Source organism: Agelaius tricolor, unplaced genomic scaffold, assembly GCF_023055355.1.
Source record: "Agelaius tricolor isolate 1412-34295 unplaced genomic scaffold, bAgeTri1.0.p SCAF_2, whole genome shotgun sequence".
Taxonomy (NCBI): domain Eukaryota; kingdom Metazoa; phylum Chordata; class Aves; order Passeriformes; family Icteridae; genus Agelaius; species Agelaius tricolor.
The window spans coordinates 21,963,943-21,990,561 of NW_027269262.1; the positions used below are offsets into that span (position 1 = coordinate 21,963,943).

Here is a 26,619-nt window from a genome sequence, read left to right on the forward strand (position 1 = left end):
AAGAGGAAAAAAAAAAAAAAACAGGCCTAAGTAGTTAGAATGAAAATCAGGAAGAACATGGTCAAGTATTTTTAACAGAGAATAGCTTGTATTATAATGGGAATGACTGAGAAGGGAGCAAGATTTGTATTTCAGCCTAGCATATTGGTTGGACAAATCAAGAAGACTTCTAGAGGCATCATTCTCTTCTGCAAGCCATGCCAGACTAACTTTTGTGTCACATGAAGAATGACTGGCATTACCAAAAGTATTTTTAATTATTTTTTTTCTAATTGACATTAAGCCAGCTGTTCAAGTGCAGCTATCTGAAATAAGAATTTAGTTTGTTGTAAAATTCAAATAAAAAGGTTTTGCTGAGTTATGAAATCTCTACTGAAGAGTTTGATTTGGAAATGTAGTAGAGGAAAACATTCTGAAATATATTATAGCAAATATTTTGAAATTCTCTGTGTATGAATACGCTTCTCTGTTTTTATTCTCCATAGGCTAATTTAGCAATTCAGGAGAAACGCCTAACCAGTGCTATGCTGGATCTGCAGAAAGCTCAAGAAGAACTGGGAGCCAAGCAAGAAGAATTAGATATTGTGCAGGCAGAGTATGAAAATGCAATGAGAGAAAAGCAGGTGAACTGCTCTTCACAGAAAAGAAGTTTCTACTCTTGCTTTAAGGAACACTTAATATGTTCATTCAATTTCACTTTTATTCCTCATTGATGGACAGCAGATAAGAGATAGATCATACTTGAATACTGCCTCTTTGCTTTCTACCACTCTCCTTTGCCTCTGATCCTCTCCCCTCTTCCCTCCCACCCCATCAAAAATTATTTTATTTGTATTCTTTATTCAGTGCCTACTACTGTAACTTCAAGTTCCACGTATGCTATATGTGTATACTGTATTTAAAATTCTGAGTGGAATTCCTCAGAATGAATAAATATCAAGAATTTTACATACTATTCAACAACTGCACCAAAATAAAAGTTAATAACAGAAATATTAAAAAGAAATATTGAGTCGTGTTTCTGGGAGATGTTGATAGTTTGTCCTGATATATTTTTTCCATCTCACTTTCCTCTGCATGGTGATAGAGATGTTTAAGAATACATTTCTAACCTGTTGTTTATCTACTGGTTTAATGAGGTGTAGAGATTTTTTCTGGCCTATCAGATATATGACTGTAAACAATTTCTTTTGCTGCATGGTTTTCTCTAGACTTTGCTGGAAGATGCTGAGCGTTGCCGACATAAAATGCAAACTGCCTCAAGTCTTATAAGTGGTTTAGCAGGTGAAAAAGAGAGGTGGACAGAACAGAGTAAAGAATTTGCCATGCAAACCAAGAGGTTGGTTGGTAAGTTTTTATCCAAACCTTTGATTTTGGAATCAAGTTGTTTGAATTATGATTAGTGAAACTGAAAACATTTGAAACATCAAACTTTTCCTTTGTATCTTAGATCCCTGTTTCAAAAATGAACGTAATTGTTTTAATTTCCTTGCTAAAGCCCTGTTAGATGAAAAATAGATATAACGCTAAAGTTCATATTTAAAAATAAAAGATAATGGATGCTGTGAATGTGGTGACACTAAAATTTTAACTTGACTGATATTTGTAGATAACAGTCCAAAGAGAGTAATGTGTTAGCAAGCGCCAATAAAATGTGTATGACTGAGAATATATATTGAGGTGAGGGAGACTGATACTCAGGCACTGACATTTATATGTAGAAATCAATATTTTTAACTGCAGTTACTAATGTTCATAAGAATTTGCTTGTTAGAAGGTCATTATTATTTTTTAAATTTGCACTTGTAAACTAAAGTACTTCGTAATAAATAATTGCTTCATTAGTTAAATCAATAAATGAAATTTATCTCATCATTTACTGTGGGCTGAACTTTCTTCTCTGTTTTTTACCTTGAAAGGCTGCAAAAAGCAGCCGTGTTGTATGGGTTGTGTTATAGTAACTAAGTCATGTTTTATTTACTGCTATAATATATACATGTGTATTAACTTATTAAAAATCTGGGATACCTTCCCCACAGATTCATCCTATTTCTTTTATAGATAACTTCAAGTGTCCAAAAATACTAGGGCTCAGTATAAAAGTATGATATCTTCTCCAGTTTGAATTTTGCAATCTTATTTCAGAGGTACAAAACCCCCTCAAACTATGGTGTCATGAAATTTAGGGGGAAAATTTTGAAACTGAACAGAATATTAAAAGTTGTCACACTTAATACCTCTGTAATGATATCTCTGACAGTTTTTATTACCAGTACTCATCACTGTAATTGATTTACAGTAATTTAATTGAATTAGTACTTAGAAGGAGTTCCACCCCACACCCCCACAACACCCCTCCCCCCCGCCCCAGTTGTTTAAGCCTGTTCTTATGAATGCACAAGGAAGTGATGGAGCTAAAAGTTCATAACTAAGTCCTCTCTGCCATGTCCTGCTTGTACAGGATCTGGTGTTTGGAATAGTGTTACACGTGTGTTGAGTTGACCTAAACAAGCTGCCAGATGCTGATCTCTTGATTCCTACAATTGCACAGTAAGAACAAAGTAAATGTGGCCTCTACTGAAATGTACCATTGCCATGCCATGAAGTGAGCCTTGGAAAAAAGATTGATTTGCCTTCTTTATGGGTCAAAGTGTGTTCTTCAGTTACCAGCGAAAACATGTGGCAACTAGTGAAGGAAACAGCTTGTTCATTAATAGAATTGGCAAAGTTTTAATGCTTTGTTTTGTGGGGGTTTTTTTTCCTCCTTTTTCTCTTTCAGGGGACGTACTCTTGGCTACAGCTTTTCTGTCCTATTCTGGTCCTTTTAACCAAGAGTTCCGCAGTCTGCTGTTAAATGACTGGCAAAAGGAAATGAAAAGCCGAAAAATTCCTTTCCGTAACAACTTGAACCTCATAGAAATGCTGGCTGATGCTCCAACTATCAGTGAATGGAACCTGCAAGGATTGCCAAACGATGACTTGTCCATACAGAATGGAATCATTGTCACTAAAGCATCTCGTTATCCTTTATTAATTGATCCGCAAACACAGGGTAAAATTTGGATTAAAAATAAAGAAGGAAGAAATGACCTTCAGGTAATAGAAATGCTTGTGCTTTCATAATCCCTAAAAGCTCTTAGCATACAAGCATTACAATTCATTGATTTGCCTAATGCTTAGGAAATGACATTTATACAAAAAGTCTGGTTTGAATATAAAGAATATCTCAGATATATTTTAGTGGATTTGAGATTTGACTAGAGGTGGAAGTGTATCCTTTGGTGCCAGTGAGTCCATTTGTTTAATGAATTAATTTTAATGGAACATAAACTTTGGAAAATAGGCTGAATGGGCAATGCCTGGTAATAAACATGTTTTCAGAATAATGTAAGTGTTAGGAAAAAAAACCACCAACTAGTTGATCAATACAATTTCATGTAAGTGCTTATAAATGAAAAATCACAGCAAGATATTTTTTCATCTTTAAATCAGAAATTACTGTTAATTTTTGTTGTCTTAGTATGGATATCAGCTGCTAAGTGCTCTGCAAATATACAGGGAAGATGTAGTGCTACAAAGTATAGTCTGAGGCAAGATACACAAATTCAATTCAAACAAGAAAATGTGAGGAATTCATGCAATTATGATTACACCAATAAACCAGCTTAAAAAAAAAATCCCTAAAATCCATAAAAGTAGTTTGAGGTGTGATAATAGAGTGGCTCTGTGAATATGATTACCACTTTCATGCGGATTATTATCTAGGTGTGGAAACCTTTAATGGTTGCTTAGTTATGATAAAAATGATTATTAGTTTGTTTACAGCTTTATTAAAGTCTAAGCTGAATGTGCTCTTTGAACATGTTGAAAATCCCAGTTATAGCGGGGACTATTTAAAGCAAAGGCTTATTAAGGTCCTGTTCCATATAAACCTCTAATTTTAAAGGGTGAAAAAAACCACAGAAAAATACTTATCTTGGAATCGACCCTGCTGCAGTTTGACTTGGAGATGTTATCCAAGATAAAATTGAAGGTGCTAAAAGGTTCCTGTGAATTTTTCCTGTGAAATTCTTGAGTAGTTGCACTCATAGGATATCAAAATTGAAAGTGCTTAGCACTGCTTTGCTTCTACCTTGGCAGCTAAAAAATAGAACTTTGCATTCCATGAGCTCTGGCAACAGGGTATGCTGATTTTACCTTTCCTGGAGCTCACAATCTTTGTATTAATACTAGTCTACTCACAGTTTCATTGCTTTTGGCAGTACTTTAAAGAAAATGAAATAATTTATAAATATCAAACTAAAAAAAAGATTGTTAAAAGGGCATAAGGTATTGCATTTCTGTTTTCAGATCACTTCTTTGAATCACAAGTATTTTAGAAACCACTTAGAAGACAGCCTTTCTTTGGGAAGACCTCTTTTAGTAGAAGATGTTGGAGAAGAGCTGGACCCAGCACTTGACAATGTTTTGGAAAGAAACATCATTAAAACAGGTTCAGCCAACAAGGTAAAAATAAAACAAGTGAGCAAACATATGGAAATTCCCCTTTCCTCCCTTCCCCTCCCCACAACCTCTCCTTAGCAAAATAACTCCTAATAAATATAGGACTGTAAAAAATAAACTCATTTAAACTTGATTAATGCTAATGAAAGAAAAAATAAGGTAGGGTTTAAGTTCACAAATATTTTATATATTTAATGCATAGAGTTCCTTATTCCTTTGCTTATGACAATTTTTAGAAGTTGAAATAATTTTTGAATGGGCCATTTAAGGTGGTCCTTGACTGGTCTCAATAAATTGTTTGCATTAGATGTATGATTTAAAACTGGATTTTTATGCCTTTAAGCAGAAAAATGTAACCTTTTTTCCTATATGCAATGTCTCAAAAATGTTTATTGGCTCTTAATATTTCAAGACTTGTTTTTAAAATTTTTCTTGAGGTCAAAGTTGGTGATAAGGAAGTGGATGTTATGAGTGGCTTCAGACTTTACATTACTACAAAACTGCCAAATCCATGTTACTCTCCTGAAATTAGTGCTCAAACCTCCATCATTGACTTTACTGTAACCGTGAAAGGTCTTGAAAATCAACTCTTAGGCAGAGTCCTTCTCACAGAGAAGCAGGTAAAAGAATTTATTGTATCTCTTTTCCTGTCTGTATTTCTTACATTACCTGTAGAATGTTTTACTTTAATTTATTACTCTCTATTCCCATATTGCCGGGTAACTTTCTGGCTCTCTCTATTGTGATTATTCTTAATATAACCTATTTGTAATGGTTTAAAAAGTGGCACAGAAGCAATTGACTCATTCATGTGGAAGTTTCTCTGTTTCTTTATTGTTGCAACTGTACTGTATTAACCTTATTTTTCCTGCCTCAATGAGTTATAACCTCATGAGAATGGCCTGTGAAAAGCAAAAGGACCTGAAATCAAAACTGATGTTCTGTCTACAAACCCTGGAGCTCATGACAACATAACCTAATGCAAAGAATTCAGACTTAGTTACTTCCTTGCTCCAAGGGGAAATGTGCTACCTACTGACATACCTTTTGACATTGCAGATATATTAGTTGAGGAAGTCCAGGTTCAAGGTGCCAGTCCCAATCAAGCTGCAGTTCTGGAGGGAGGCTGATTGGTACCTTTTAAACTATGGAACAGCTAATCCCTGTAGCTATAAGTTCAGGCAATGTTCATGTCATAAGAAACACTATGCACTTATGACTGTGCATTTATTGGTGTATTTACTGAGATTTTGGCAATGGTTCCAGTTTACCTTCACTAGAGAGGAATGACAGAAATATCTTTGTTTCCTTATTGTGGCATCTGTTGAGGTTCTACCATCCTTCCAACACCTCCCTCTGCCCACCAGTGTAAGATTTTTCTTGTTAATAGACTCAGTTGTCTTGTTCACATTGAGTAGTTGCATTTCATTCCCAAACAGTGCATGGATCTCGTGAGAGAAATCACACTCAATCTGTTAAGGTCTGTTTTTTGTCAGACAGCTTCATTGCACCATCAGCTTCTCTTCAACCACTGACAGCTTGTCAACCCACTCTGTAATGAAATTATCACTGTCTATCTAAAACAAGCCGTGATGTGTATATTCACAAAGCCTTATGCCAAAATTCACTTCTTGGGCCTTGAAATACAGTACATTCCTCCAGGAGACAGTTTATCAAATTCCTCCAGTCATTGCTGTTGCTGTATGCTTGCTTGGAGGACACAGAAAAGGGAGGAGCTTGATTTTCTCAGAGGAGTTAAGAAGTAGATGGAGAAGTAACACTCAGGTTGGAACATGAAGAATTCTGATTAGATATTAGGGGAAAAAACAATTACACCGAGAGTGGTCAAACCCAGGAGCAGATTAATCAAGGATTTTGTGGAATTTCTGTTCTTGGAAGGGTGCAAGCTTCACCTGGACATTGCCCTGAGCAACCAAGCTGTTTAGGTCTGAGCAGAGGTTGAATTAGGTAATTTCTGTAGTTGCCTTCCAAATTAAAACCATTCTACTATTCAATGGCCTCTTTGTCACTAAGTGGGAATGTCTAATAAATGGACATAGCTTTCTCTACCAGCTTCTCAGAGTGTTATACTCACTACTGTTTTGTTTGAAACCATTGGGGAATACTTCCTCTAGATAAATTACAAGTGGACCACTTAACAGGCAGGGGAACTTCTACAGAATATACTTACCATGTTGCAGTTTTCTTGGCCTCTGTTTATACACCTTGTGGTTCAAGGTTTCCTGAGGAGTCGATTTGAATACATCACACCATCCAAACACTTTCCTATGATGTCTAATGATGCATCTTTGGGAATTTGGGGTTTTCTCACATAAGTGTCTGGATTCTTACTACCTTCTATAGCCTTTGGTAGGAGAGTGGTGGAATTATTTTACTGTGAGACCGTTTGCCAAACGATTTGAGCAGTATGACTGCTTGGTGATATCCAGTGTTACAATGTATGTGCGGAATTTCTGTCCCAGAAAGGAAAGAGAGTATTTATCTGAAATCAGAGTTCTTCAAGATTTTTATGCACATTTCTATCCTTCTTCCCATTCTACCATGTCTTATATGCTTCTGGTCTTAGAATGCATGCGGTTTAGACCTCCAGCAAGAAATGGGAGTGTTTACAGCATGGTATTTAAAGTTTCTGCAAAGTCTCTCTGTTGTCTGCTATGCCCACTAAAGGAATCTTTGTCACATATATCTCACAGAATTAACTGTTTACTGATAGGAACACTGGTACCGATTTCTTATTTTCCACCAGAATGTTAAACCAATTGCAAGATACAAGTGAAGCATAAGGTCAGGGGCAGCTGGTATATCTGTATAAATTTGTTTCTACTATATTTCTTGGAATAATAGGATTTGAAAGATTTGATATATGTCTGAAGGTAGTATAACTTATGATATTCTAATGATATCATTATTTTGATAAATTGGCTGTTATGTAATTTGACAAAAAAACTTGTTTATTTAGTATCATAGGTAAGTCAGATTAGTAGTGGAGTTATAATATTCAGTAATTCTTTATGGCTTTTTGAACTTTTGCATTCATTTATCAAGACTTTTGCTGGAAAAAAGCTCAACTTTTGTAAGGAATAGTTGATGCAAATTCCTTTACTTGTGAATCACTTTGTGACAGGATGATATAAGCTATGTAGCAGCTTTCATTTTTTATGAATATTAACAAGAAATAACATTCTTTGGTACAGTTGGTAAAGTGTCATCTGCTTGTGAAAGGAACTCCATAAAACTGGATTTGAAATAGCCTCTGGTGCAAGTTCCTTGAATTTATGTATGTGGTAACTTGGCTTATTTTTTCTGCATCCTTAGTGCTATGACTGGAAATTTCTCAAGATATGAAGAAAGTGTTCAACTGTTTACACTTTTTGATCTGCAAAAAGCATTTTAAGAGCTTAATAGACAAATTTTTTTTCATTAAGGTTTTCATCTAGGGTTGCTTCATTTTAGCTTGGTAACTCTATTTCCAACTTATTTCTCAGGCTCTTCATGTGAGGAGAATTGCTTTCTGTTTTTATGAAGCATTGAAGTCTAAACTATGTTTAAATTTTCTAACTGAGCTCAGCAAAATATGAAATTTAATTTGGTGCAGTATGTTAATTATGATATTTGGATGGATAATGGATAATTGGATGATAACTTTCTTTCAATGCTATTCTTTAAGGAAAAGTTTCTGCTTCATCAAACTTGCATGAAAAAATGCTTCATGAAACTGTTACCTGTTTTTCTTCAGTTCCACAAAGCAGCAGTTGATTGAAATGCAGATAACTGTAGTTTTCTTGTGTATTTTCATCAGTTTTTGCCAGAATCTTCTTAATAAGTTATGTTGTATTTGCATTATTCTAAAATAATTGTCCCACTAAATATTTTCTACCTGATGATGATTATGATGTTTCAATATACCAAGAAAAAACTCTAAATCTGATAATAATAAGATGATTCTTCTTTATTTCCTTTTTAAGGTCAAAGGGCATTGTTTAAAACAAATAATTTCTTGAATTAGGAATGTAGGAGGAGAATGTAGGTTGAGAAGACCAGAAGTTTAGAATGTGGAAAAAATAAAAAAAAAACCTGAAAAGTTACAAATGTTTTTCAAAACTGTATAAATGGAGGCTACTCAAATAGGGGACTAAAACATTTTCTTAAGCCTTGATAAGGGTTCAGGTCCATTATGTCTCTAGTGCTATATGAGAGGTCGTGTATTTCTTAGTGTTGTCCCTATTTCTCTGGAATATTAGCAGGCAGTAAGCAACATGAAAATGGACTTGGCAATGACAGAGTGAACACGGAACTTCCAAGTTTGGAGAGACATTGTTAAAATTATTCAGACTTTTGTAAGCTTTGTGAAGTATTTATCTAGACAGCAAATATTTCTACCAACTGACTCACTTACTGTTCATTTGTAAGATTAATGTTGACCTTCTCTTACAAAAACCTCTTAACCCCTTCTCTCTCTTTTCTTTCTTTTTACTTCACTGTACTGAAACATTTGGTTATATTTTAGTAAAGGATTTTTATCTCTCAGAGACTAATTTATATTAAGTTTTTAAAGTTTGATTTTAAGAATGAACTGAAAGGACTGTTATAGCTGAAAAATATTTTTCTAGAGATTTCAAATAGCTGTTTTTTTAATGTAAAACTCTTGATTAACAGTTATCCATCTTCTATATTTGGGCACTGGAAAAGAATCTAGGTACATAAACCACCCAGATTATATTACTAAATGTCTAAAATAAATAATTCTAGTGAAGTAACTCATACTTTCTTAATCAATGAAGCATTTTAGTGAGAGGCTGAAATTATCCCTGTTTGATGGAGGAATATTGGCACTTCTTGAAATATCTGATGCTTGATTTGATGACTAAGCATGGCTATTGAGACTAAGTTTTCAATATGGCAATTGTAAAGCAAGGCATAAATAAGGATAAGATTACATGGAGGGAAATTAAATCCTATGTCTGGAATGGCGTTTGCTTTTTTTCTTTTCTGAAACAGAAGGCAAACAATTGTGAACTTGTTGTTCTTTTAGGCCATTATACAAGCATCTTCCATAATATTTGTAGAAATTATTTGTTAATGCCTACTTATGTAGCAGGTTCAGATTCTGGCAATATATCTTGTGTTAGAAGTACCACTGGAATTCTTTCCTCAAATTAATTCAGTTAGTCTTGACCTACACTGTTTTAAACTAATTTTTTTATTATTATTTTTGATCGCTCTTCTGCTTCCCAAATATTACTATGAAATCCAACAGGAATTAGAGAAAGAAAGAACTGATCTTATTGAAGATGTGACTTTGAACAAAAGGAGGATTAAAGACCTAGAAGATAACCTTTTATTTCGACTTACAAGCACTAAGAGTTCTCTGGCAGATGATGAGACTCTACTAATTGTATTGAGTAACACTAAGAAGACTGCTGAAGAAGTAACACAGAAACTGCAAACTTCTGCTGAAACTGAAGTACAGATCAATTCAGCCCGCGAAGAGTACAGACCTGGTGAGTGAAGGTAGTCAGAGAAGACAAATAACTAGCCTTTATTTTTAAAACATCAATACTTAGAGTAAGAGAAATTGGGGATGAGATCAGGAAGAGCAAAATTGGTGGGAGAGATCTGTGTTTGCCTGTAAGTAAAATGTATCCAGGAGATGTCCTGTTGAGATATAATGGAGAAAATAGTCAATGTTATGCCTCATGTGGAATTTACAAAATTGAGTGAATTGTTCTCTTTGTAGACTTCCCATTGCTCTATAAACAAGCATATCAGTCATTAGGGTGTATAGGTAAGCATATGTTTGAGTTCAACATGTTGACATTCTTTTACAGAGCTTATATAACATTAAGTACTCTCTATATCTGTTCTGATGAATACTTCACTGTTTATCCTTTGGTTCTTATAGTCAACAAATTTCATAAGTCTTTTAACTGACAGGTAAAAATGTGAGAAAAACAGGGGAAAAAATAGCTCTCTGTAATTGCCTGCATTCTACGAAATGTGTAGATGGGACAGTTAGTGTACCAGAAACATTGCAGATTTTGTAAAACCTTTGCATTTAAAACTGAATGACTACAGAAAAGAAGTTAAATCAGTGCTGGGTAAGTTAAATCAATATATATCAATATATAAATCAATATATAAATCAATAAATATAGCTCATTTGACTTTTATATGAGTCTTGTAAAAGTCTGTAAAAAGAAATTTGTTTGGATACTTACACAGTATTTTAAACAGCCATAATTTTTATGCGTTCTGCTGATGATCTCAATATTGCAGATCTCCAAATATGCTTGTATTTGAAAACTGGACTTTACATAGTTTGCATTAATTACAGAAAATATTTTTTTCCCCTGATGAATACATGAGGATGAAATGAATGATTTTATTATTTTTCTGGCAGTAAAGAATAGAGAACTCAAGGATCTTCAGTTTATCCTTAGTGTTAAAATCAGTGTACATGTTTTGGAGAGTTAAAGTTTTCTGCTCTGCATTTCTACTTTGAACAAATTTGTCTTTCTCACTCTTCAGTTGCAACTCGAGGTAGCATCTTGTACTTCCTTATCACTGAGATGAGCATGGTCAATGTCATGTATCAGACATCACTTCGACAGTTTTTGGGGCTCTTTGACCGCTCCCTAGCCAGGTAATTTAGCTAATGATAATTATAATTTGTATTTATCCTGTGCTGGAGGTGCCTGTAGTACAGTAAAGATTTATTGTAAACTAATATCAGAAAGAAGACTCTTGCTTCTTACAGTCTTGACCAGGAATTGTCAGCTTAAATACCCATAAAACTTTGTCAGCAAGGAAAAGACCCTTCTAATGTGCTTACAGTCCTTCAAAATTTATTATATAATTAAAACCCATTATACTGCATTGATTTTCAGCTGGGCAAAACCACTCGATTAGACAGGATTTTTTGTTGTTGCTGTTCCTTCAATCTGGAAGTTGTTGCCAGCTTGCTGTCTGATATTCTATTTGTGATCTATTATTTTTCATGTTCTGAAAATAGTGATCTATGGCTTTGTCCTTTTGCATACTATTCCCTTTTATAAAGCCTAAGAAAATCAACTTTAAACTGTGGACCTTTCTTCTAACAGGTCTACCAAGAGCCCTATAACCAGCAAGAGGGTTACCAATATTATTGAACATATGACATATGAAGTATTCAAATATGCTGCCCGAGGACTCTATGAGGAGCACAAATTTCTTTTCACATTACTGCTTACTTTGAAGATTGATATACAAAGAAACAGAGTGAAGCATGAAGAATTTCTGACACTTATTAAAGGTGGGAACTATGAATAAATTATAAGGAGAGCACATTATTGTTATAGGAAACATATGTATTTGTATCTTCTAGCTAGCACGCTCCTTCCTTTTGCACATGAGAAACCAGTGAATTGTAAGAATACGTGTTTATCATTCTGATCTGGTGACAGACAACATGGTATGGCAGTTCTAATTTATAGCAGCACAATGAATATTGATTAATATATCTTTGTAATCATGAGAATTTGAAAGGAATATTGTCTGCTGCTCAATTACCACCAGGTATGTGTTTAACTTAGAAAAAATTATTATTGTAGTAAACATGTTATAGCAACTGCAGCAAATAGGAGCAGAAAATGATGCTACCATTTTAAAAGACCATCAGAGTCTCAGCTGCATGTGACAAGGTCATGGTTTTGGTCTTAACTGCATACAAGTACTGAGTTCACTTAAAAGTTTGGATCAGTTTTGGATTAGCTTTTCAAGAGACTTAGTTTACAGGCAGCATTTATTTGTGGATTATATGTGTGAATTTTTCCATGTTGAATCTTCAGAATATATTTTCCCAAAAAGCCTTTATTTCCAGGCACATTGCAAAAAAAAAAAAAAAAAGCCAGTAAAGCCTCAAAATAGAAATTGGTCAATACTTCTGTTTGGGGTACATAATATTAAAAAAAAAATATAAACTAACCAAATTGCAAACTCAGCTTAATCAAATGTGGCATGGTTTTGTAAGGTAGAAAACTCCTGTAACATCATGATTTAAAAACTGGATTATTATATTTGTTTTTTCCCTCTTATTTTGTTTATTTTTCTTTGTCTCTCCAACAGTACCGATAACTAATTTCAATTTCTTGCAGGTGGCGCTTCCCTAGACCTTAAAGCCTGTCCTCCTAAGCCGGCTAAATGGATTCTGGATATGACTTGGTTGAACTTGGTGGAGCTCAGTAAGCTTGAAGAATTTTCAGATATTCTTGATCAAGTACGTAAGAGCTTTTGAAAGTTGATCTCTTGTTTAACAAGTAATTGTCTGGCAGTCAAGCCATATAGTGGAAACTGATTTATTTTATGGAAGAGAAAAAAAAGTGACAGCAGATAGCCACAGTTATGGCTCTGACTGCTTAGCAACCTACATTGATATAAAAACTCAACCACCCCCAGGAAAATAAGAAGAGTGTAGAATGTTCACACTTTATAAAATTATAATATTTTTGGATTGGGATTCAACTTGCGGTTACCCAACTAATAAATTACAACTTTATTTTTATTCTGGTTATTCTTTCGTACACTATGTTTTATGATGCTTCTTCCAGTATTTCTCTGGTTACATGGAATAAATGTTAGCGAGAAGGTACATGTTCCACATGCTCTCTCATGTGGAGAGCAATTATGTACTTGCTGTTCTCAAAGCTATGTCTGTGTCTAGCTATCCATATTCTGACACAGCTATACTGTTATATCAGACTATAATATACTGATTAGCTCCTGTTTTCAGAATATGAATACTCCAGGGTGCTGCATTCTACAATAGCATGCTTATAATCTGAAATTTTTCCTGTAATTTTCAATAGCCTTATTAAATCTGTGGAAGAATATCTCTAAACTGATGTCTGGGTGTGGATTTCATATCTCTGACTCTCATTAAATTTTTGTGACTTAGTGGCACTGCAAATACGACTTGTCTCTTTAGTGATATTTGCTTCTTTGATCATATAATTGCAGATTTCCAGAGAAGAGAAACAGTGGAAAGTCTGGTTTGATAGTAAGAATCCTGAGGAAGAATTGATTCCTAGTGGCTATGGTCAATCTCTGGACTCCTTCAGACATCTTCTTCTTATCAGATCTTGGTGTCCTGACAGGACCATAGCTCAGGTATATTTATATAGCTTAGAATGGTCCATTTGGGTATCACTAGAGTAATAGTTATCAGATTGCAAGTTTGTGCAATCTTATAGAATGGTAAACATCTTTTTGTAATGGACCTTTATGTTGTATTATCTGAAATTCTTTTCAGACCATTTATGTATTTGTTACAAGGGCAGTGATAAAATAATTATTCCAATATATTGAACAAATATTATCCACTCTGGTGGATATTATCCACAGTGGTGATTTCTGCTGGAATCATATGTGCTTATCCAGATCTGCTTTATTAGTTCAGAAGATACTTTTGGCTGTTCTTCCTTACTCACTAGAATTTTAGAAGTGTCCCCATGTTAGACTGAAGTAAAAAAATATTTTAATGAACTAAACCAGCTGAGGGAAAACTGAAAACGATTTAATTGAGAAACTATTTCTTGCATGGAAGAATTAGAACCACTTTAGAAATATCTTTAATAAAGTCAGCTCAAAGCTCTCAATTTAAAGACATCTATTAAAAAATTACAGAACTGAAGTTTATTAAATAGACCTTTTTTAAAGAAAAATAATCTTCTAGGAGCCTATTTTTAACTTTTATGTTCTTCTCCAGTACAAAAGAACAAAAAAATGATAAAATTATTGGCAATTCAGAGCAATTAATGATGACTTTCTGAAATTGGAATGCATCACTTGAAGTGTGGTATTAATTTTTATTGATGCATATCTTTAGACATTGCGATTGGATTCAGAGAAAATCTCACCAGTTATTGGTGTAACTTCAGTCAATAGGTTAAGCAGTACTGTATAAAGAATATCTCTATGATGTCTGCTATGCGTCTGAAACACATAAGTTTAGTTCCTCTCTGCTGTTAATGGGGCAAGGTAAACTTTCATCTTTTGATGGTTTTATGAAAACTGATACTTTATCAAATATTTAATGCTGTACGTCTTTTGTCTCTGAGAGGTAACCCAGAGGTATTAAAGCAAAGATTTGTCTAAGGCAAGAGCTATGTGGGGTGAAAGAGTACCAGAAAGATCATCTCAGACTGTTTGAAAGAGCCTTTTCTATTTCTTTGTGAAAAAGAACAATAATCTAGAATTTTTAAAGATAAATAAAGAAGGGATAAGCGATGTTTTTCACCTGTTCCTTTGGATCGTCCACTTAGTGATAGTTATTTTAATCATTACTACTGTTAATTCATTGCTTACTTAACTGTGGATGTGAGAAAGCCCTAAGAGCTTTGAAGCCCCTCTTTAGTCCTTTTCTCCTATTTTTCTAGATTTTGATGCTAAGAGTTACACTATCTAATGGAGATATCCTTAAATCATTAAAAATTTTCTAAATTTTTAGAGAAGTTATTATTTTTATTATACTCTAATTATAGTTATTATATAAAACAATGCATGCAGATATATGTAATATAATAATTATTGAAAAAAATTAACTGGCTGTATAAGGCTATAAGAAATAACACCTTCAAAGACAGTATGGTGTGTTGACGTGTAAAAATAAACTTGTTGTGTATTTTTATTTTTGATATAAATTTTTTGCCACCTTTGGTATTCAGTTGAATTTTTGGTAGCATTTACACTGGGAAGAAAGCATTATAAAATGGTTAGGTCACAAGTTAAATTTACCCTTTTTAATATAGGCAAGAAAATATATCACTGACACTATGGGGGAGAAATATGCAGAGGGAGTCATCTTGGACTTGGAGAAAACATGGGAAGAGTCAGATCCACGTACTCCCCTCATATGCTTTCTTTCCATGGGCTCTGATCCTACGGACTCAATTATTGCTTTGGGAAAAAGACTGAAGACAGAAACGTGTTGTGTTTCCATGGGCCAGGGGCAAGGAATCCATGCTCGTAAACTTCTACAGCAGACAATGGCTCATGTAAGCAACAAAAATCTGAATGTTTTTCTCTCTGTATTAAACACTTAGAAATAAAAATCCTGCCATGAGATAATGTAGTTTGGTGGGTAATTAATGCTGATGCAAACCCCTACATTTATTTATATGAGTCCTAAGCAAGAGAACTGTATTTTCACACTCCTTCAATTTGCCACAACAAGCTTCTTGATACTGTGCAGATGCTTTTCATTGAAAATGAGTGCTTTTCATGTAAAATGGAGTTTCTATAGTTGATTGCAGACTGATGAACATAGTTGAATCGATTCTTTTGGTTTTTGGTTATATTACCAGTAAATATTCTTCTGTAGGCATTTCAGATTATATTTTCAGGTTTTTTTTTTAGTAATATAGATGTATTTTGTTAACTGAAGAAAATGAATTCCAAATACACTATTGATAGGTATATAAACTTGAGAAAAACAAGGTAGTATAGCAAGTTATTTCATATTGCTGTAGTCTGAATTTGGACTTGTGAGGGACAGCCTGGTAGCACAGGCATTTTACAGGAAGAGGAATTATATGAGAAAGGTGAGATGTTCCAATTTGGCATGATTTGCACATCAGGTGATACTACTGCTCTGCCTGCTGATGTAAAAATACTGCTCTTACTCTCCTGTGCTATGAGCTTCTTTTTATAACGTGTTTTAGTTCTGCTTCAGATTCTTGTTAACTTCTCATAAGGAACTAATTGATCAATCAAATGAGAAGAAACCCATTCAAAAAGATGGGAAAAGAACAGCTTTTGTTTAGTTAAGAGAAATGCAGTTACATTCCCTCACTGTCTCACAAGCCCTCTTAGTGAAGAGGTATGTAAGATGCCTATATGAGAAATAAGGTAATTAATATAAGAAAGTTTGACATCTATTGATTGATAGCAGTAGATTAGTTATGTAGGCTTATTTGGTTATTTTCCAAGCCTGGGACACTTGTGAGGAACAAGGTTTAGCAGGTTGCTCTATGGAGCTACTCCTGAGCTCCCTTATGTAAGTCAAAATTTATCAGTTTCTATCAGCACTGTAGTCATGACAAGGTATCTTTTAAATGTATTGAAATGGAAAAGGTAGAGACTATTTGAAAAGACCAGATGAGACAAGTAGGAACCACTTGTTCAGGTAAAAAAAACCAAATAAGCTAACACCATCTTCAGAAGAAACAGCCCAAAGCTTAACTCCCCTCAAGGAGTGATTTCAGTTTTTGAACAACATTGATAACTTTTAAAATTCTGTTGTTTGAAACTAGGGAGGTTGGGCACTTCTGCAAAACTGCCACCTTGGACTTGACTTTCTGGATGAGTTAATGGACACTGTAATAGAGACAGAGACTGTCCATGAAAGCTTTAGGCTGTGGATGACAACTGACATTCACAAACAATTCCCCATCACCCTTCTTCAAATGTCGATTAAGTTTACCAATGAACCACCACAAGGGCTCAGAGCTGGACTAAAGAGAACGTACAGTGGTGAGTGCTAGAATGGTAATGATTTAAAATTAAATTTTGGACTGTGTTGCTATTGTGTGGTCATGTTAAACTGGTAGTAAATATAAGCTAATATGAGGAACTGTTCACAATGATGCAAGGCACATCTTAGTTTTTTGTTTTGAAAATTAAGAAGATGATTTGCTGATGTTCTGTTGTCAGAATTAATTGGATAACAAAACAGGGAATGCCTTTTCTTTTCTCACGTATTGGCTTCTAGTATCTCAGTTCAAAGTGTTTTAATTTTTAATATTCTGTCTTTTGGCAGAAAAATGATATGGTTGGCTATCAAGTGCTCTTTACACTACATAAAATAAAGGACAAAAGATTCTCTGCAGAAAGCAACTTGATGTGAATTCAACTATTAGTAAATTGTGTTTTTTTCCCCCTGAAGTTTACTCTTCTAATTTGTACAATTTAATAACATGCTATAAACTGTCTCCAGCACAGAACACTTTGTGGGACAATAATTTACCCTTGGGAGAGGCAGAGAGCCAAGCGACTATTTCTAGAGTGATATTTTAGCACTGGTTTGAAGTAATTTTGAAAAAGACAATTACAGTGATTTTCATAAAGCCCGTTTGCAATCAATAGGTGTCAGCCAGGATTTATTAGATGCCAGTAAAATGGTGCAATGGAAACCACTGTTGTATGCTGTAGCCTTTCTGCACTCCACCGTTCAGGAAAGACGCAAGTTTGGCTCTCTGGGTTGGAATATTCCCTATGAGTTTAATCAAGCTGATTTCAATGCTACAGTGCAGTTTGTTCAAAACCACTTGAATCGCATGGATACCAAGAAGGTAATTAATGATTTTGTGGGAAAGGTGGATTAAGATGATGGATCTTTCTAGTAGTGGAATGTATGTAGATGCTTCCTAAAAACTGAACTACAAGAGTGATTTTAACTTATTGTTTTTTCCACAAATATTCAATATTTCAAGTATATCTATCTCTACAGCAACAGACTTAGACTTCTAATCCAGTGCATGTTTAATTTCTGTATTAACCTCTTCATTAAAAAAAAAAGCCTTTCCATCCATCTCAGAAATATAAACCTTAGCAGTATCGACCTTCTTTTCAATTCTAATTAAGTCAATTAATTAAAAAGGGATATTTTAAATACTCTTTTGTTTAAATCTATTTCAAGTAAAAATAAGCTTTGCCCCCCCCCCAACTTTGCAGCATGAAGAAATCAAAAGTTGTTTTAAATGATTATACAATAATGTCTCCTGTGTTTCTCACTTTCATATTGTTAGTTGTCATAAAGAGAGGTCTGTGGCAGAGCAATTTGCAGTTGGCATTTTAAGTGAAAGGAGAATTCAAATATATCTGTAACCTTGCTATCTTCAAGATGCTCTTGAATTTGTTGGTGAATTCTATTTTGAGAAATCCTTGCAGGTGTTGTGGGAATGCAAGACTATAATGAAAAAGAGTAATAGGAAAGTAACATTCTTTCAAATGGGACAGACATGGTACATCAGCTGTTTTTACTAAGGCAGATCTAAGTAAATAAGAAGGGGATTAGCTGAAGTCAGTGCTTTCTGCTTGGTTTTAGGGGATCTCTTGGAGTACTGTTTGTTACATGATAGGTGAGATCCAGTATGGTGGTCGTGTGACAGATGACTTTGACAAAAGACTCATGAACACCTTTGTAAAGATTTGGTTCAGTGAAAACACATTCAGTCAGGAATTCAGCTTCTACAAAGGATACAGCATACCCAAATGTACTGTGGTGGATCAATACCTTCAGTACATACAGGTTGGTAAATGAAAGCTAATCACTTGTTTCTCATAAGCTCCTGATTCCCTATAATTTTTCTCTTTTTTTTCTGAGTACCTGTGTTTTGTCTGATTTCTAGCAGTTTGCACATCTATTAGTGACAACTAATTATTGTTATCAATGTTATCATCTTCATGAGAGTAATATATATTTTCTTTTTCATGTGTTTTTGCTTGTGGGACACACCTAAAGGCACAAAGTTATTAAAGAGGGCAAAGAATGGAGTCCAGACATTGGGTACAACACCTTTGAAATGAAAGGTCTAGATATATGAGAGTAAAAATTTTTTTTATTAATATAGCGTATAGTTGTTAAAACACAATTTGTTTGGTGTGATTTGGCCTGGGACATGACAAATAGAACGCAGCAAGTTATTTGGCATAAGACTATTTGAAGAAATCTAGCTTGTTACTTAACAGTAATCATGTTTTTTTTTCCCTGTTTTTTATTTGGTTTTGTTGTGTGTTGAGTTTTATGGGGTTGTTTTTTTGTTTGCGGATTTTTTTGTTTGGATCTTTTTTTTAATGATTAGGTTTTAAATCTCCAGTTGTACTCTTTTTATATTTTACTATGTAGAGCCTTCCTGCTTATGACACACCAGAGGTGTTTGGTTTGCACCCCAATGCAGATATCACCTACCAAAGTAAAGTTTCCAGAGATGTATTGGACACCATCCTCAGTATTCAGCCTAAAGATAGCTCTGGTGGAAAAGGTGAAACTCGAGAGGCAGTTGTAGCCAGACTGGCTGATGATATGCTGGAAAAACTTCCTGCTGATTATGTACCATTTGAAGTGAGTTAATGAAATTGTGGCAAAAACATTTGCTCCATCTTGCCTTTTATGGATTAAAAAAAACCAAACCGGCAAACCCAAAACCCCAAAAACTTTTCTAAAAGCATGTTTGAATTAATTCATGCAGGCAATACTTTGTATTTTAAAGAAGTGTGGCCAAGCTATTAATGTTTATAATGAAGTCATTAAATGTGTGCTGAAGTGCTTTTGTAAAAACTTTTTCAGAAATATTAAACCTGTTAATGCTTAAATTGTCATTTGCACTATGGGAGAGGTAGGATCATTAGCTTTTAACTGAAGTTGTTGACACTATAAAATTTCTAGTTATGTTAATGCAGCTGTTTCTTTGTTACTTTAACACTTTTGATTAAAAATGTATCAGTGAGTTTGGTCGGAATACAAGACGGCCTGATATTGTGATAGTTCCCGGGCATTGCTGCTGTGTTGGAGCAAAGTAGTTGGGGCAATTACTCTTGATTGATTTGTTCAAAAAGAACCTTGGAACTGCTTGTTGGAACTACAGCTGAATTCTTTGAACTGAGGTAAACAGCCTACAAGCTCTTTAAGTGACATTAGCTCAAAGACTAAATCATGACTTGGACTGAAAACATAGCCAGTCTCAGCATCACAGATTTCTCTTGGAACAAATCCTGTGTTTCTCTCTCACAGATAATTCAAGGGGGGTGCCAAACTGACCATTTAAGCTCATAAATAAATTGTTATGTCTCAAAGATCATATTGGGGCCTAACATTGACATAAATCCAATTTTGGTTTTTTCACTTCTATTGAAGGATCTTTGGTTTTCTACCAACAGGTAAAAGAAAGACTAAAGAACATGGGACCTTTTCAACCTATGCACATATTTTTACGACAGGAGATAGAACAAATGCAGAGAGTTATTTCTTTAGTGAGAAGCACTCTGACTGATCTAAAACTTGCCATTGATGGGACAATAGTTATGAGTGAAAATCTGAGGGATGCTTTAGACTGCATGTATGATGGAAGGATTCCTGCTAGCTGGAAAAAGGTAGGTGTACATCACTTGTTCTGGAAAGAAATAAAAAAGCTATTTCTGAAGACTAGATTAAACTGCTAGACTTAGAGTAAACATTTTTTTTTCAAACTATGTTTCAGAAGTTTTAACCAGAGCTGTGCAACTGCTGGAATAGATTTTGTGCTAAAATAAACATACTGAAAACAAGCTTTCTTTCATTTATGAAAATTGAAATGAATGTGAAGGATGCAGCTATGTGCCATTTTTATATATTGGCAATATGAAAACCCAGAGAGAGGAGAGAAATTTAAAATGTGATGATGGATTTTTAAAATTAACACCCATATTAGTGACTAAGATGGTGTTATTTATTTGACATATATAATTATTGGACATCCTTTTCTGGGTTAAGTAGAGGTGGCCTGTCCATCTTTGTCAAAATCAGTGCACTTTGAGTAATAGCCACATAATTGCAGAATAGTAGATGCTGGAAAGAACCTATGGAGACAGAGTAGTTTAATCACATTTTCTAAAGCAGGCTCAGTTAAGTCAGGAGTCTTCAGAATCAGAGAGGTGCAACCCATTCCACTGTTTGATCACCTTCACTGTAAAAACCAACCAATCAACCAACCACCAGCCAAACAAACAAAAAACTCCTTAAGTTGAAACAGAATTTCTGACATTACATCTTGTTCCCATTGCCTTCTCTCCAATTTCTGAAAAGGATCAGACTCCATCTCCTTCTCTCCTCCACATGAGATATAAACATATTTAAGCCTCCTTTAAGACTTCTCTTCTTCAAGCTAAACAATCCCAGCTCTCAGCCTCTCCCCATAGAAATTGTTTTCAGGGATAATTAGACCTGTTAACAGCAACTGATGGAAAGAATTTTTTTTTAAAGAAAAAAGTGTTTGTTTTTTTGTTGTTGTTGTTTGCTTGTTTTGTTTCTACTGACAAAGTGTTTTCATGGTAGAAAACCTAGATGTAAACAGATGCTTCACAACTTCACAACACAGCTATATCTCCCCATAGTCCAAGTTCAGCTTTCCTTAGGTTTTATTCAGAAGAATAAAAATGCAGAACGGTGTTACAGAAATCATGTTGTCTTGATATATTGACCTTGGAATTATAAAGACATGTATACAATTTTTCTTTTTAGCTTATACAGCTGTTTAATCTTGCAAAAATGTCATAAAATGGACAATTCCACAGAGAGCATTAAACATGTAAATGGAATAGTAGACATGAATTTAAACAGAGAAAGAATTTCCTTCAGGTTTCAGTGGGATGCAAAGTTTAAGCATCAGATTAAAGTTATGATAGATGATCTTCAAATATGCTTTGCTAATATTGTATTGTTTATTACCGTGGGAGGATGTAGCTTTTCTTGACATCAGTATGCTATTTTAAAACGTGTTTACTGTTTTTAGGTGTCTTGGCCTTCCAGTACACTTGGTTTCTGGTTTACTGAGCTTCTAGAAAGAAACCACCAGTTTTACAAGTGGATTTTTGAAAGTCGACCCAACTGTTTCTGGATGACAGGGTTTTTTAATCCTCAAGGATTTTTAACTGCAGTGAGACAGGTAAATTCTGTTTGAAGTCTTATTCTGCTTATTGTTTCACATACTTTTAAAAATAAAATGTATTGTCTGATGAAGGATGAGTTTATATGCATGGGAAGATGTGTGACTGTCTAACATTTCCTGAGTGAACTTCTCTCCCTTCACACGTACTTTGTTAGTATAACAACCACTAATGTGTTAAATTATGTGTCCTGTGTTGACCAAGGCCCAAATAAGTAGAGGCTACCTTACAATATTATTAAGGTAGACTAGAAAAATATTAAGTCTCATGTTTCCATTGCAATATCTCTGAGAATGGCCATTAAGCCCATGAATTTGCCTTTCTCCCCCCTCTTTTGTTCTGGGTTCAGTACTTACCTGACTGGAGACTGGGCTGAAAAGCTATTCAGAATTAGTCTTACATTTCACTGCTGCTGTTCAGTAGCTGATTAAGTCTTTCTTCAGGAAGTGGGAAAGACTTTCCTTTATTAATGCATAGAGGTATGATATTTGATGTGTTTGCTAATATATGTATGTTGGCTGCTCAGCAACTTTTTTACATTATAAGGAAACAATAAATGACTGTGTTGATCAGCATAAAGGGACATACTGGAGACAGTAAGCATCTGGAATGTGAAAAATTAAAAAAGAATACTCAGGTGAAAATACAATGGGACCTCAGGAAAATAAAAGCCCAAAAAATGAAGATTTTTGATGTAGGAAAAGTATCCCCTCCTACTCTGAGGTCTGGGTAGTGTGATCTAAAATTTCAGGCATATAGCCTTGGAATTATGTAACAAAATATTTCTTTTGCGTGAACAGTCCTAAACTGGGACTGTCTTTTGCATCCAAGCTCATTGCATGAGCTTGGATGCAAAAGACAGTCCCAGTTTACTAGCAGGATCCAAAACAATTGGAAACTACAGAATTTTCTGGTTCTGTAAAAAGGAACTGTGGATATGTAACAACCTAATAGGCCAAGTAAATACCAAAGTGAGTTTCTGGGCTTCAATGTGAGAAAGATCCACAATGATCACTTAGCTATAAATCTTGAGTTCTTTTAGATCATCCGTGTAACTGCAGTACAGGGCAAGCATTCATTCCAGTTATTTCAAAGAAAGATTTTTGAAGCCATTGGAAGACCAGGATGAAACTTGGGTTTGCCACAACTTATTTGCATGGCATAGTAAAGAACTGGGCAACTGAGAGTTGAGTGTTGTCCAGTGCATTAACCAACAGGTTTTTTTGCAGTCTCTTTACATAGCTTTATAGCTGAGTGAGTTTTTACTCATTAAGAATACAGTTACTGAAGAGTAGAGGTGCAGGAAAAAGGAAGGTAACCCCAGAAAATATGTTTCACTTACCACATGCAGGTAATGTTTTCTCATCTCATCAAATATGTGAAATTTTTGTGTTCACAAGAGCTGGCTACCATTGGCATTGGTTGTGCTACTAGTGGTTGTGTTACTTGGTATGGTTTTTAGATACTTTATATAATAGAAAGAAATTAAAGTCAAGTATAGTGGCAAAAGTACTGAAGGCTTTCTTGTAGTGCCATGCCATCATTCCCTTAGAGAAAAGTCAGACTTCTGTGAACACAGATATTGTAAAGGATTGGTGGTTTTTTTTTTGTACTGAAGATGATATTTTATGGCTATAAAAATTGATTTCTAATAACTGCTGGGAAAAAGGGTTCTGAGCTCATGTGAAAATTTTATCACCTAACTTTTGTCTGATTTGGGCAGGAAATAACGAGGGCTAACAAAGGATGGGCTCTTGACAGTGTAGTACTGTGCAATGAAGTCACTAAATGGATGAAGGATGATATTACAAGCCCTCCTTCAGAAGGTGTCTACGTGTATGGGCTGTATTTAGAAGGAGCTGGTTGGGACAGAAGAAACATGAGACTGACAGAATCTAAGCCCAAGGTGCTCTTCGAGCTGATGCCAGTTATAAGGATATATGCAGAGAATAATAGTAAGTAACGGTATTGTAGAGGATGTTATTTACGTTGAATTCAAAGTAATGTTTCATTTAACTGCATTGAAAACTTTTGGGCTTGCAGGGATTTCGTGAGGCTGTTGATATCATTGTATGCATAGCAAATGTGTTTCAATGGGGAGGACTCCCTAGACTTCCACTGAAGCAGACTTGCTTCATAATTGATAGCAGGCACTTTTCCTAATATTTAGATAGGTCTCTACACGTGGTCTTAATGGTGTTAAGAACTTTATAACAGGTAAGCTGTACATATTGACAATATACGTCCCAGACCTAAAATGCCATTTTTCTTATACATAAACTCTGTGATCTCTGTAGCCTCCATAACATAAATCTAAAGAATCTTTCACTCATGCCAAAACTGAATGTAATTTTTATATATATATATAAAATATATGTATGTGTGCATATACAGCATACAAGATACTCATGGATTATATACATACACACACACACACATATGTATACATATACAGGTATATATTGTATTTATAGATAATATGTTTTTATATATATAAATATATATATACACATAATATATATATCTGTATATTTATAAAAACTTTTTTATTTTCCTGGAGAAGTCTGATTTTGAGCTCATGGAAGCAAGCAAGATGTGGAGTAAGGTCGTGGGAGATGTTTTGTCTTTGAGGCAGTAAAGGAATGAAGGAAAGGAAAGTAAACTTATGGGGCTTAAGGACAGTGCTGTGAAAATGTGTAACTTGTCTTAATGTGATGAGTTTTTGCATATAGAATAGGACATGCTGTTGAATAGGGATGTAAAACAGACTAGAATAATCCACTGCGTGACATAAAATTGGAAAACTGTTGAAAAGCATCCCACCTCTAAAAGCAAATCTTACTAACATGCTATTTTGTATAGCTAATGTTTTATAAAAGGCGTGATCAGCAGCCAAGATACTAAATAATGAATACAGAGGTACTGAGCATGACTTGACTACTGTTCTAATTCTGCAGTGAAGTAGTTGATGACTTGTACTCTCAAATACGAAATGTATTTCAAACCAAGTTTGAAAGTTACCAGGTCAAAAGCAGGGAAATTTTATTTTGGCATAATACATTGATAAGAAGTAATGTTCAGTGGGCAGATTGAACCATTAAGAGCACTAATTACTCTAGAGTGTCCATGTACGTATATTGGTTTGCATCACTTCCTAGGTGCTCATGTTAAACCTAAAGAAATTTCAAACCATATATGTCCTTAGACTGGCAATAGCAAATAGAAAGCAGTACTATTGAACTTGGGTTCAGTTTTCCATTTGCCTTATGATCAATCCCTTAGGGCCCCATTTTTTTCAACTTAGTTTAATTGCTCTTTATGTCTCTTCTGTCTTTTCAGCTGCAAAAGATCCACATCTATATTCATGTCCAGTCTACAAAAAGAGCAGTCGAACAGACCTTAATTTCATTGCTGCTATGGATCTTAAAACCCGCCAGCCTCCAGAGCACTGGGTACTCCGTGGAGTAGCACTTCTCTGTGATGTCAAGTAATGCTAAAAAAAAAAAGGTTTCCAGGAGTTCTTTTGTTCTTTTCTGATTTTCAATGCAAACATTATTATGTGGTTACATACACAGTGGAACACTTCTAAAAATATTATTTCTAAATCATAGACTCCATTATGGTGTTTTTATAAAATTATGCTCAATAAACATATACAATAGGCTTATAAATGCTACATCTTATAGTGACATTAACTTTGGTGTCTTTGAAAAATCCTGACAAATATTTAGTGCTCCTATCACTTATGTGTGCATAAGCACTCCTCCTGTGTGCTTAATTTTACCTTGAATAAAGATTAATTGATTTGAACATTGTTACTTTTTGGTAGTAAATATTCTTGTATCAGAACTTACCTTCAAGAAGGTAAATGCAAAGCTAGTTTTTTTGGGGGTTTTTTTTGTGTTTGTGTATCTATGGAAAACTAAGCCCTATTGCTCGTTAATATTAGTTAAAATTCCTCAAGATTATGTTCCAAGATTTATTTCCTAGTTGATAGTTTGCTTGCTGTATAAATAAAGAAGGTAAGGCTGGAAAAATATCATGCTTTTTTAACTACGTGGACAACAAATTCATTGTGTTGCATAGGAAAACAAGCATCTGACAGCTGCCAAAATTTCTTACCATCTGGCTCAGGACTTATAAATATATACTTTTATATATACTAAATATATACTAAATATGTACTTTTTGTGTGCTACTATACCAGAGTTGAGTCTCTTGTCATCAGTGTTATTATTAGATAGGGCTTTCCCCTTCCCCTCCTTTTCTTTCTTCCTTTTTTTTAAAATGTCTCCGTTTTTTTTTGCTTATGTGCTGCAGCTTTATTGGTGTCTTACATAGAAAACTTTTAATGGAGGAATTAATCTTAAAAGAGAAATATTAGCAGGTCCATTTAATTGGACATTATGGGCCTCACAC

General features: G+C 34.5%; 1 protein-coding gene across 4 annotated transcripts in view; it reads left to right on the forward strand.

The window, feature by feature from the left end:
- Window positions 1-26,239, forward strand: part of DNAH5 (dynein axonemal heavy chain 5) — a 134,812-nt gene extending 108,573 nt beyond the window's left edge. For 3 of the 4 annotated variants that reach the window (XM_071454132.1, XM_071454142.1, XM_071454152.1), the window contains exons 61-79: window positions 486-623; window positions 1,212-1,347; window positions 2,780-3,096; window positions 4,351-4,506; window positions 4,941-5,123; window positions 9,782-10,025; window positions 11,053-11,167; window positions 11,625-11,815; window positions 12,657-12,778; window positions 13,519-13,668; window positions 15,309-15,554; window positions 16,812-17,031; window positions 17,644-17,849; window positions 18,605-18,808; window positions 19,406-19,621; window positions 20,437-20,649; window positions 22,047-22,199; window positions 23,924-24,155; window positions 25,540-26,239. In XM_071454132.1, the coding sequence (XP_071310233.1) occupies window positions 486-623; window positions 1,212-1,347; window positions 2,780-3,096; window positions 4,351-4,506; window positions 4,941-5,123; window positions 9,782-10,025; window positions 11,053-11,167; window positions 11,625-11,815; window positions 12,657-12,778; window positions 13,519-13,668; window positions 15,309-15,554; window positions 16,812-17,031; window positions 17,644-17,849; window positions 18,605-18,808; window positions 19,406-19,621; window positions 20,437-20,649; window positions 22,047-22,199; window positions 23,924-24,155; window positions 25,540-25,691 (3,594 nt within the window). In that variant the 3' untranslated portion in view covers window positions 25,692-26,239. The remainder of the gene's footprint in view (window positions 1-485; window positions 624-1,211; window positions 1,348-2,779; window positions 3,097-4,350; window positions 4,507-4,940; window positions 5,124-9,781; window positions 10,026-11,052; window positions 11,168-11,624; window positions 11,816-12,656; window positions 12,779-13,518; window positions 13,669-15,308; window positions 15,555-16,811; window positions 17,032-17,643; window positions 17,850-18,604; window positions 18,809-19,405; window positions 19,622-20,436; window positions 20,650-22,046; window positions 22,200-23,923; window positions 24,156-25,539) is intronic. The other variant, XM_071454162.1, reaches the window with a different exon arrangement.
- The last annotated feature ends 380 nt before the right edge of the window (window positions 26,240-26,619 follow it).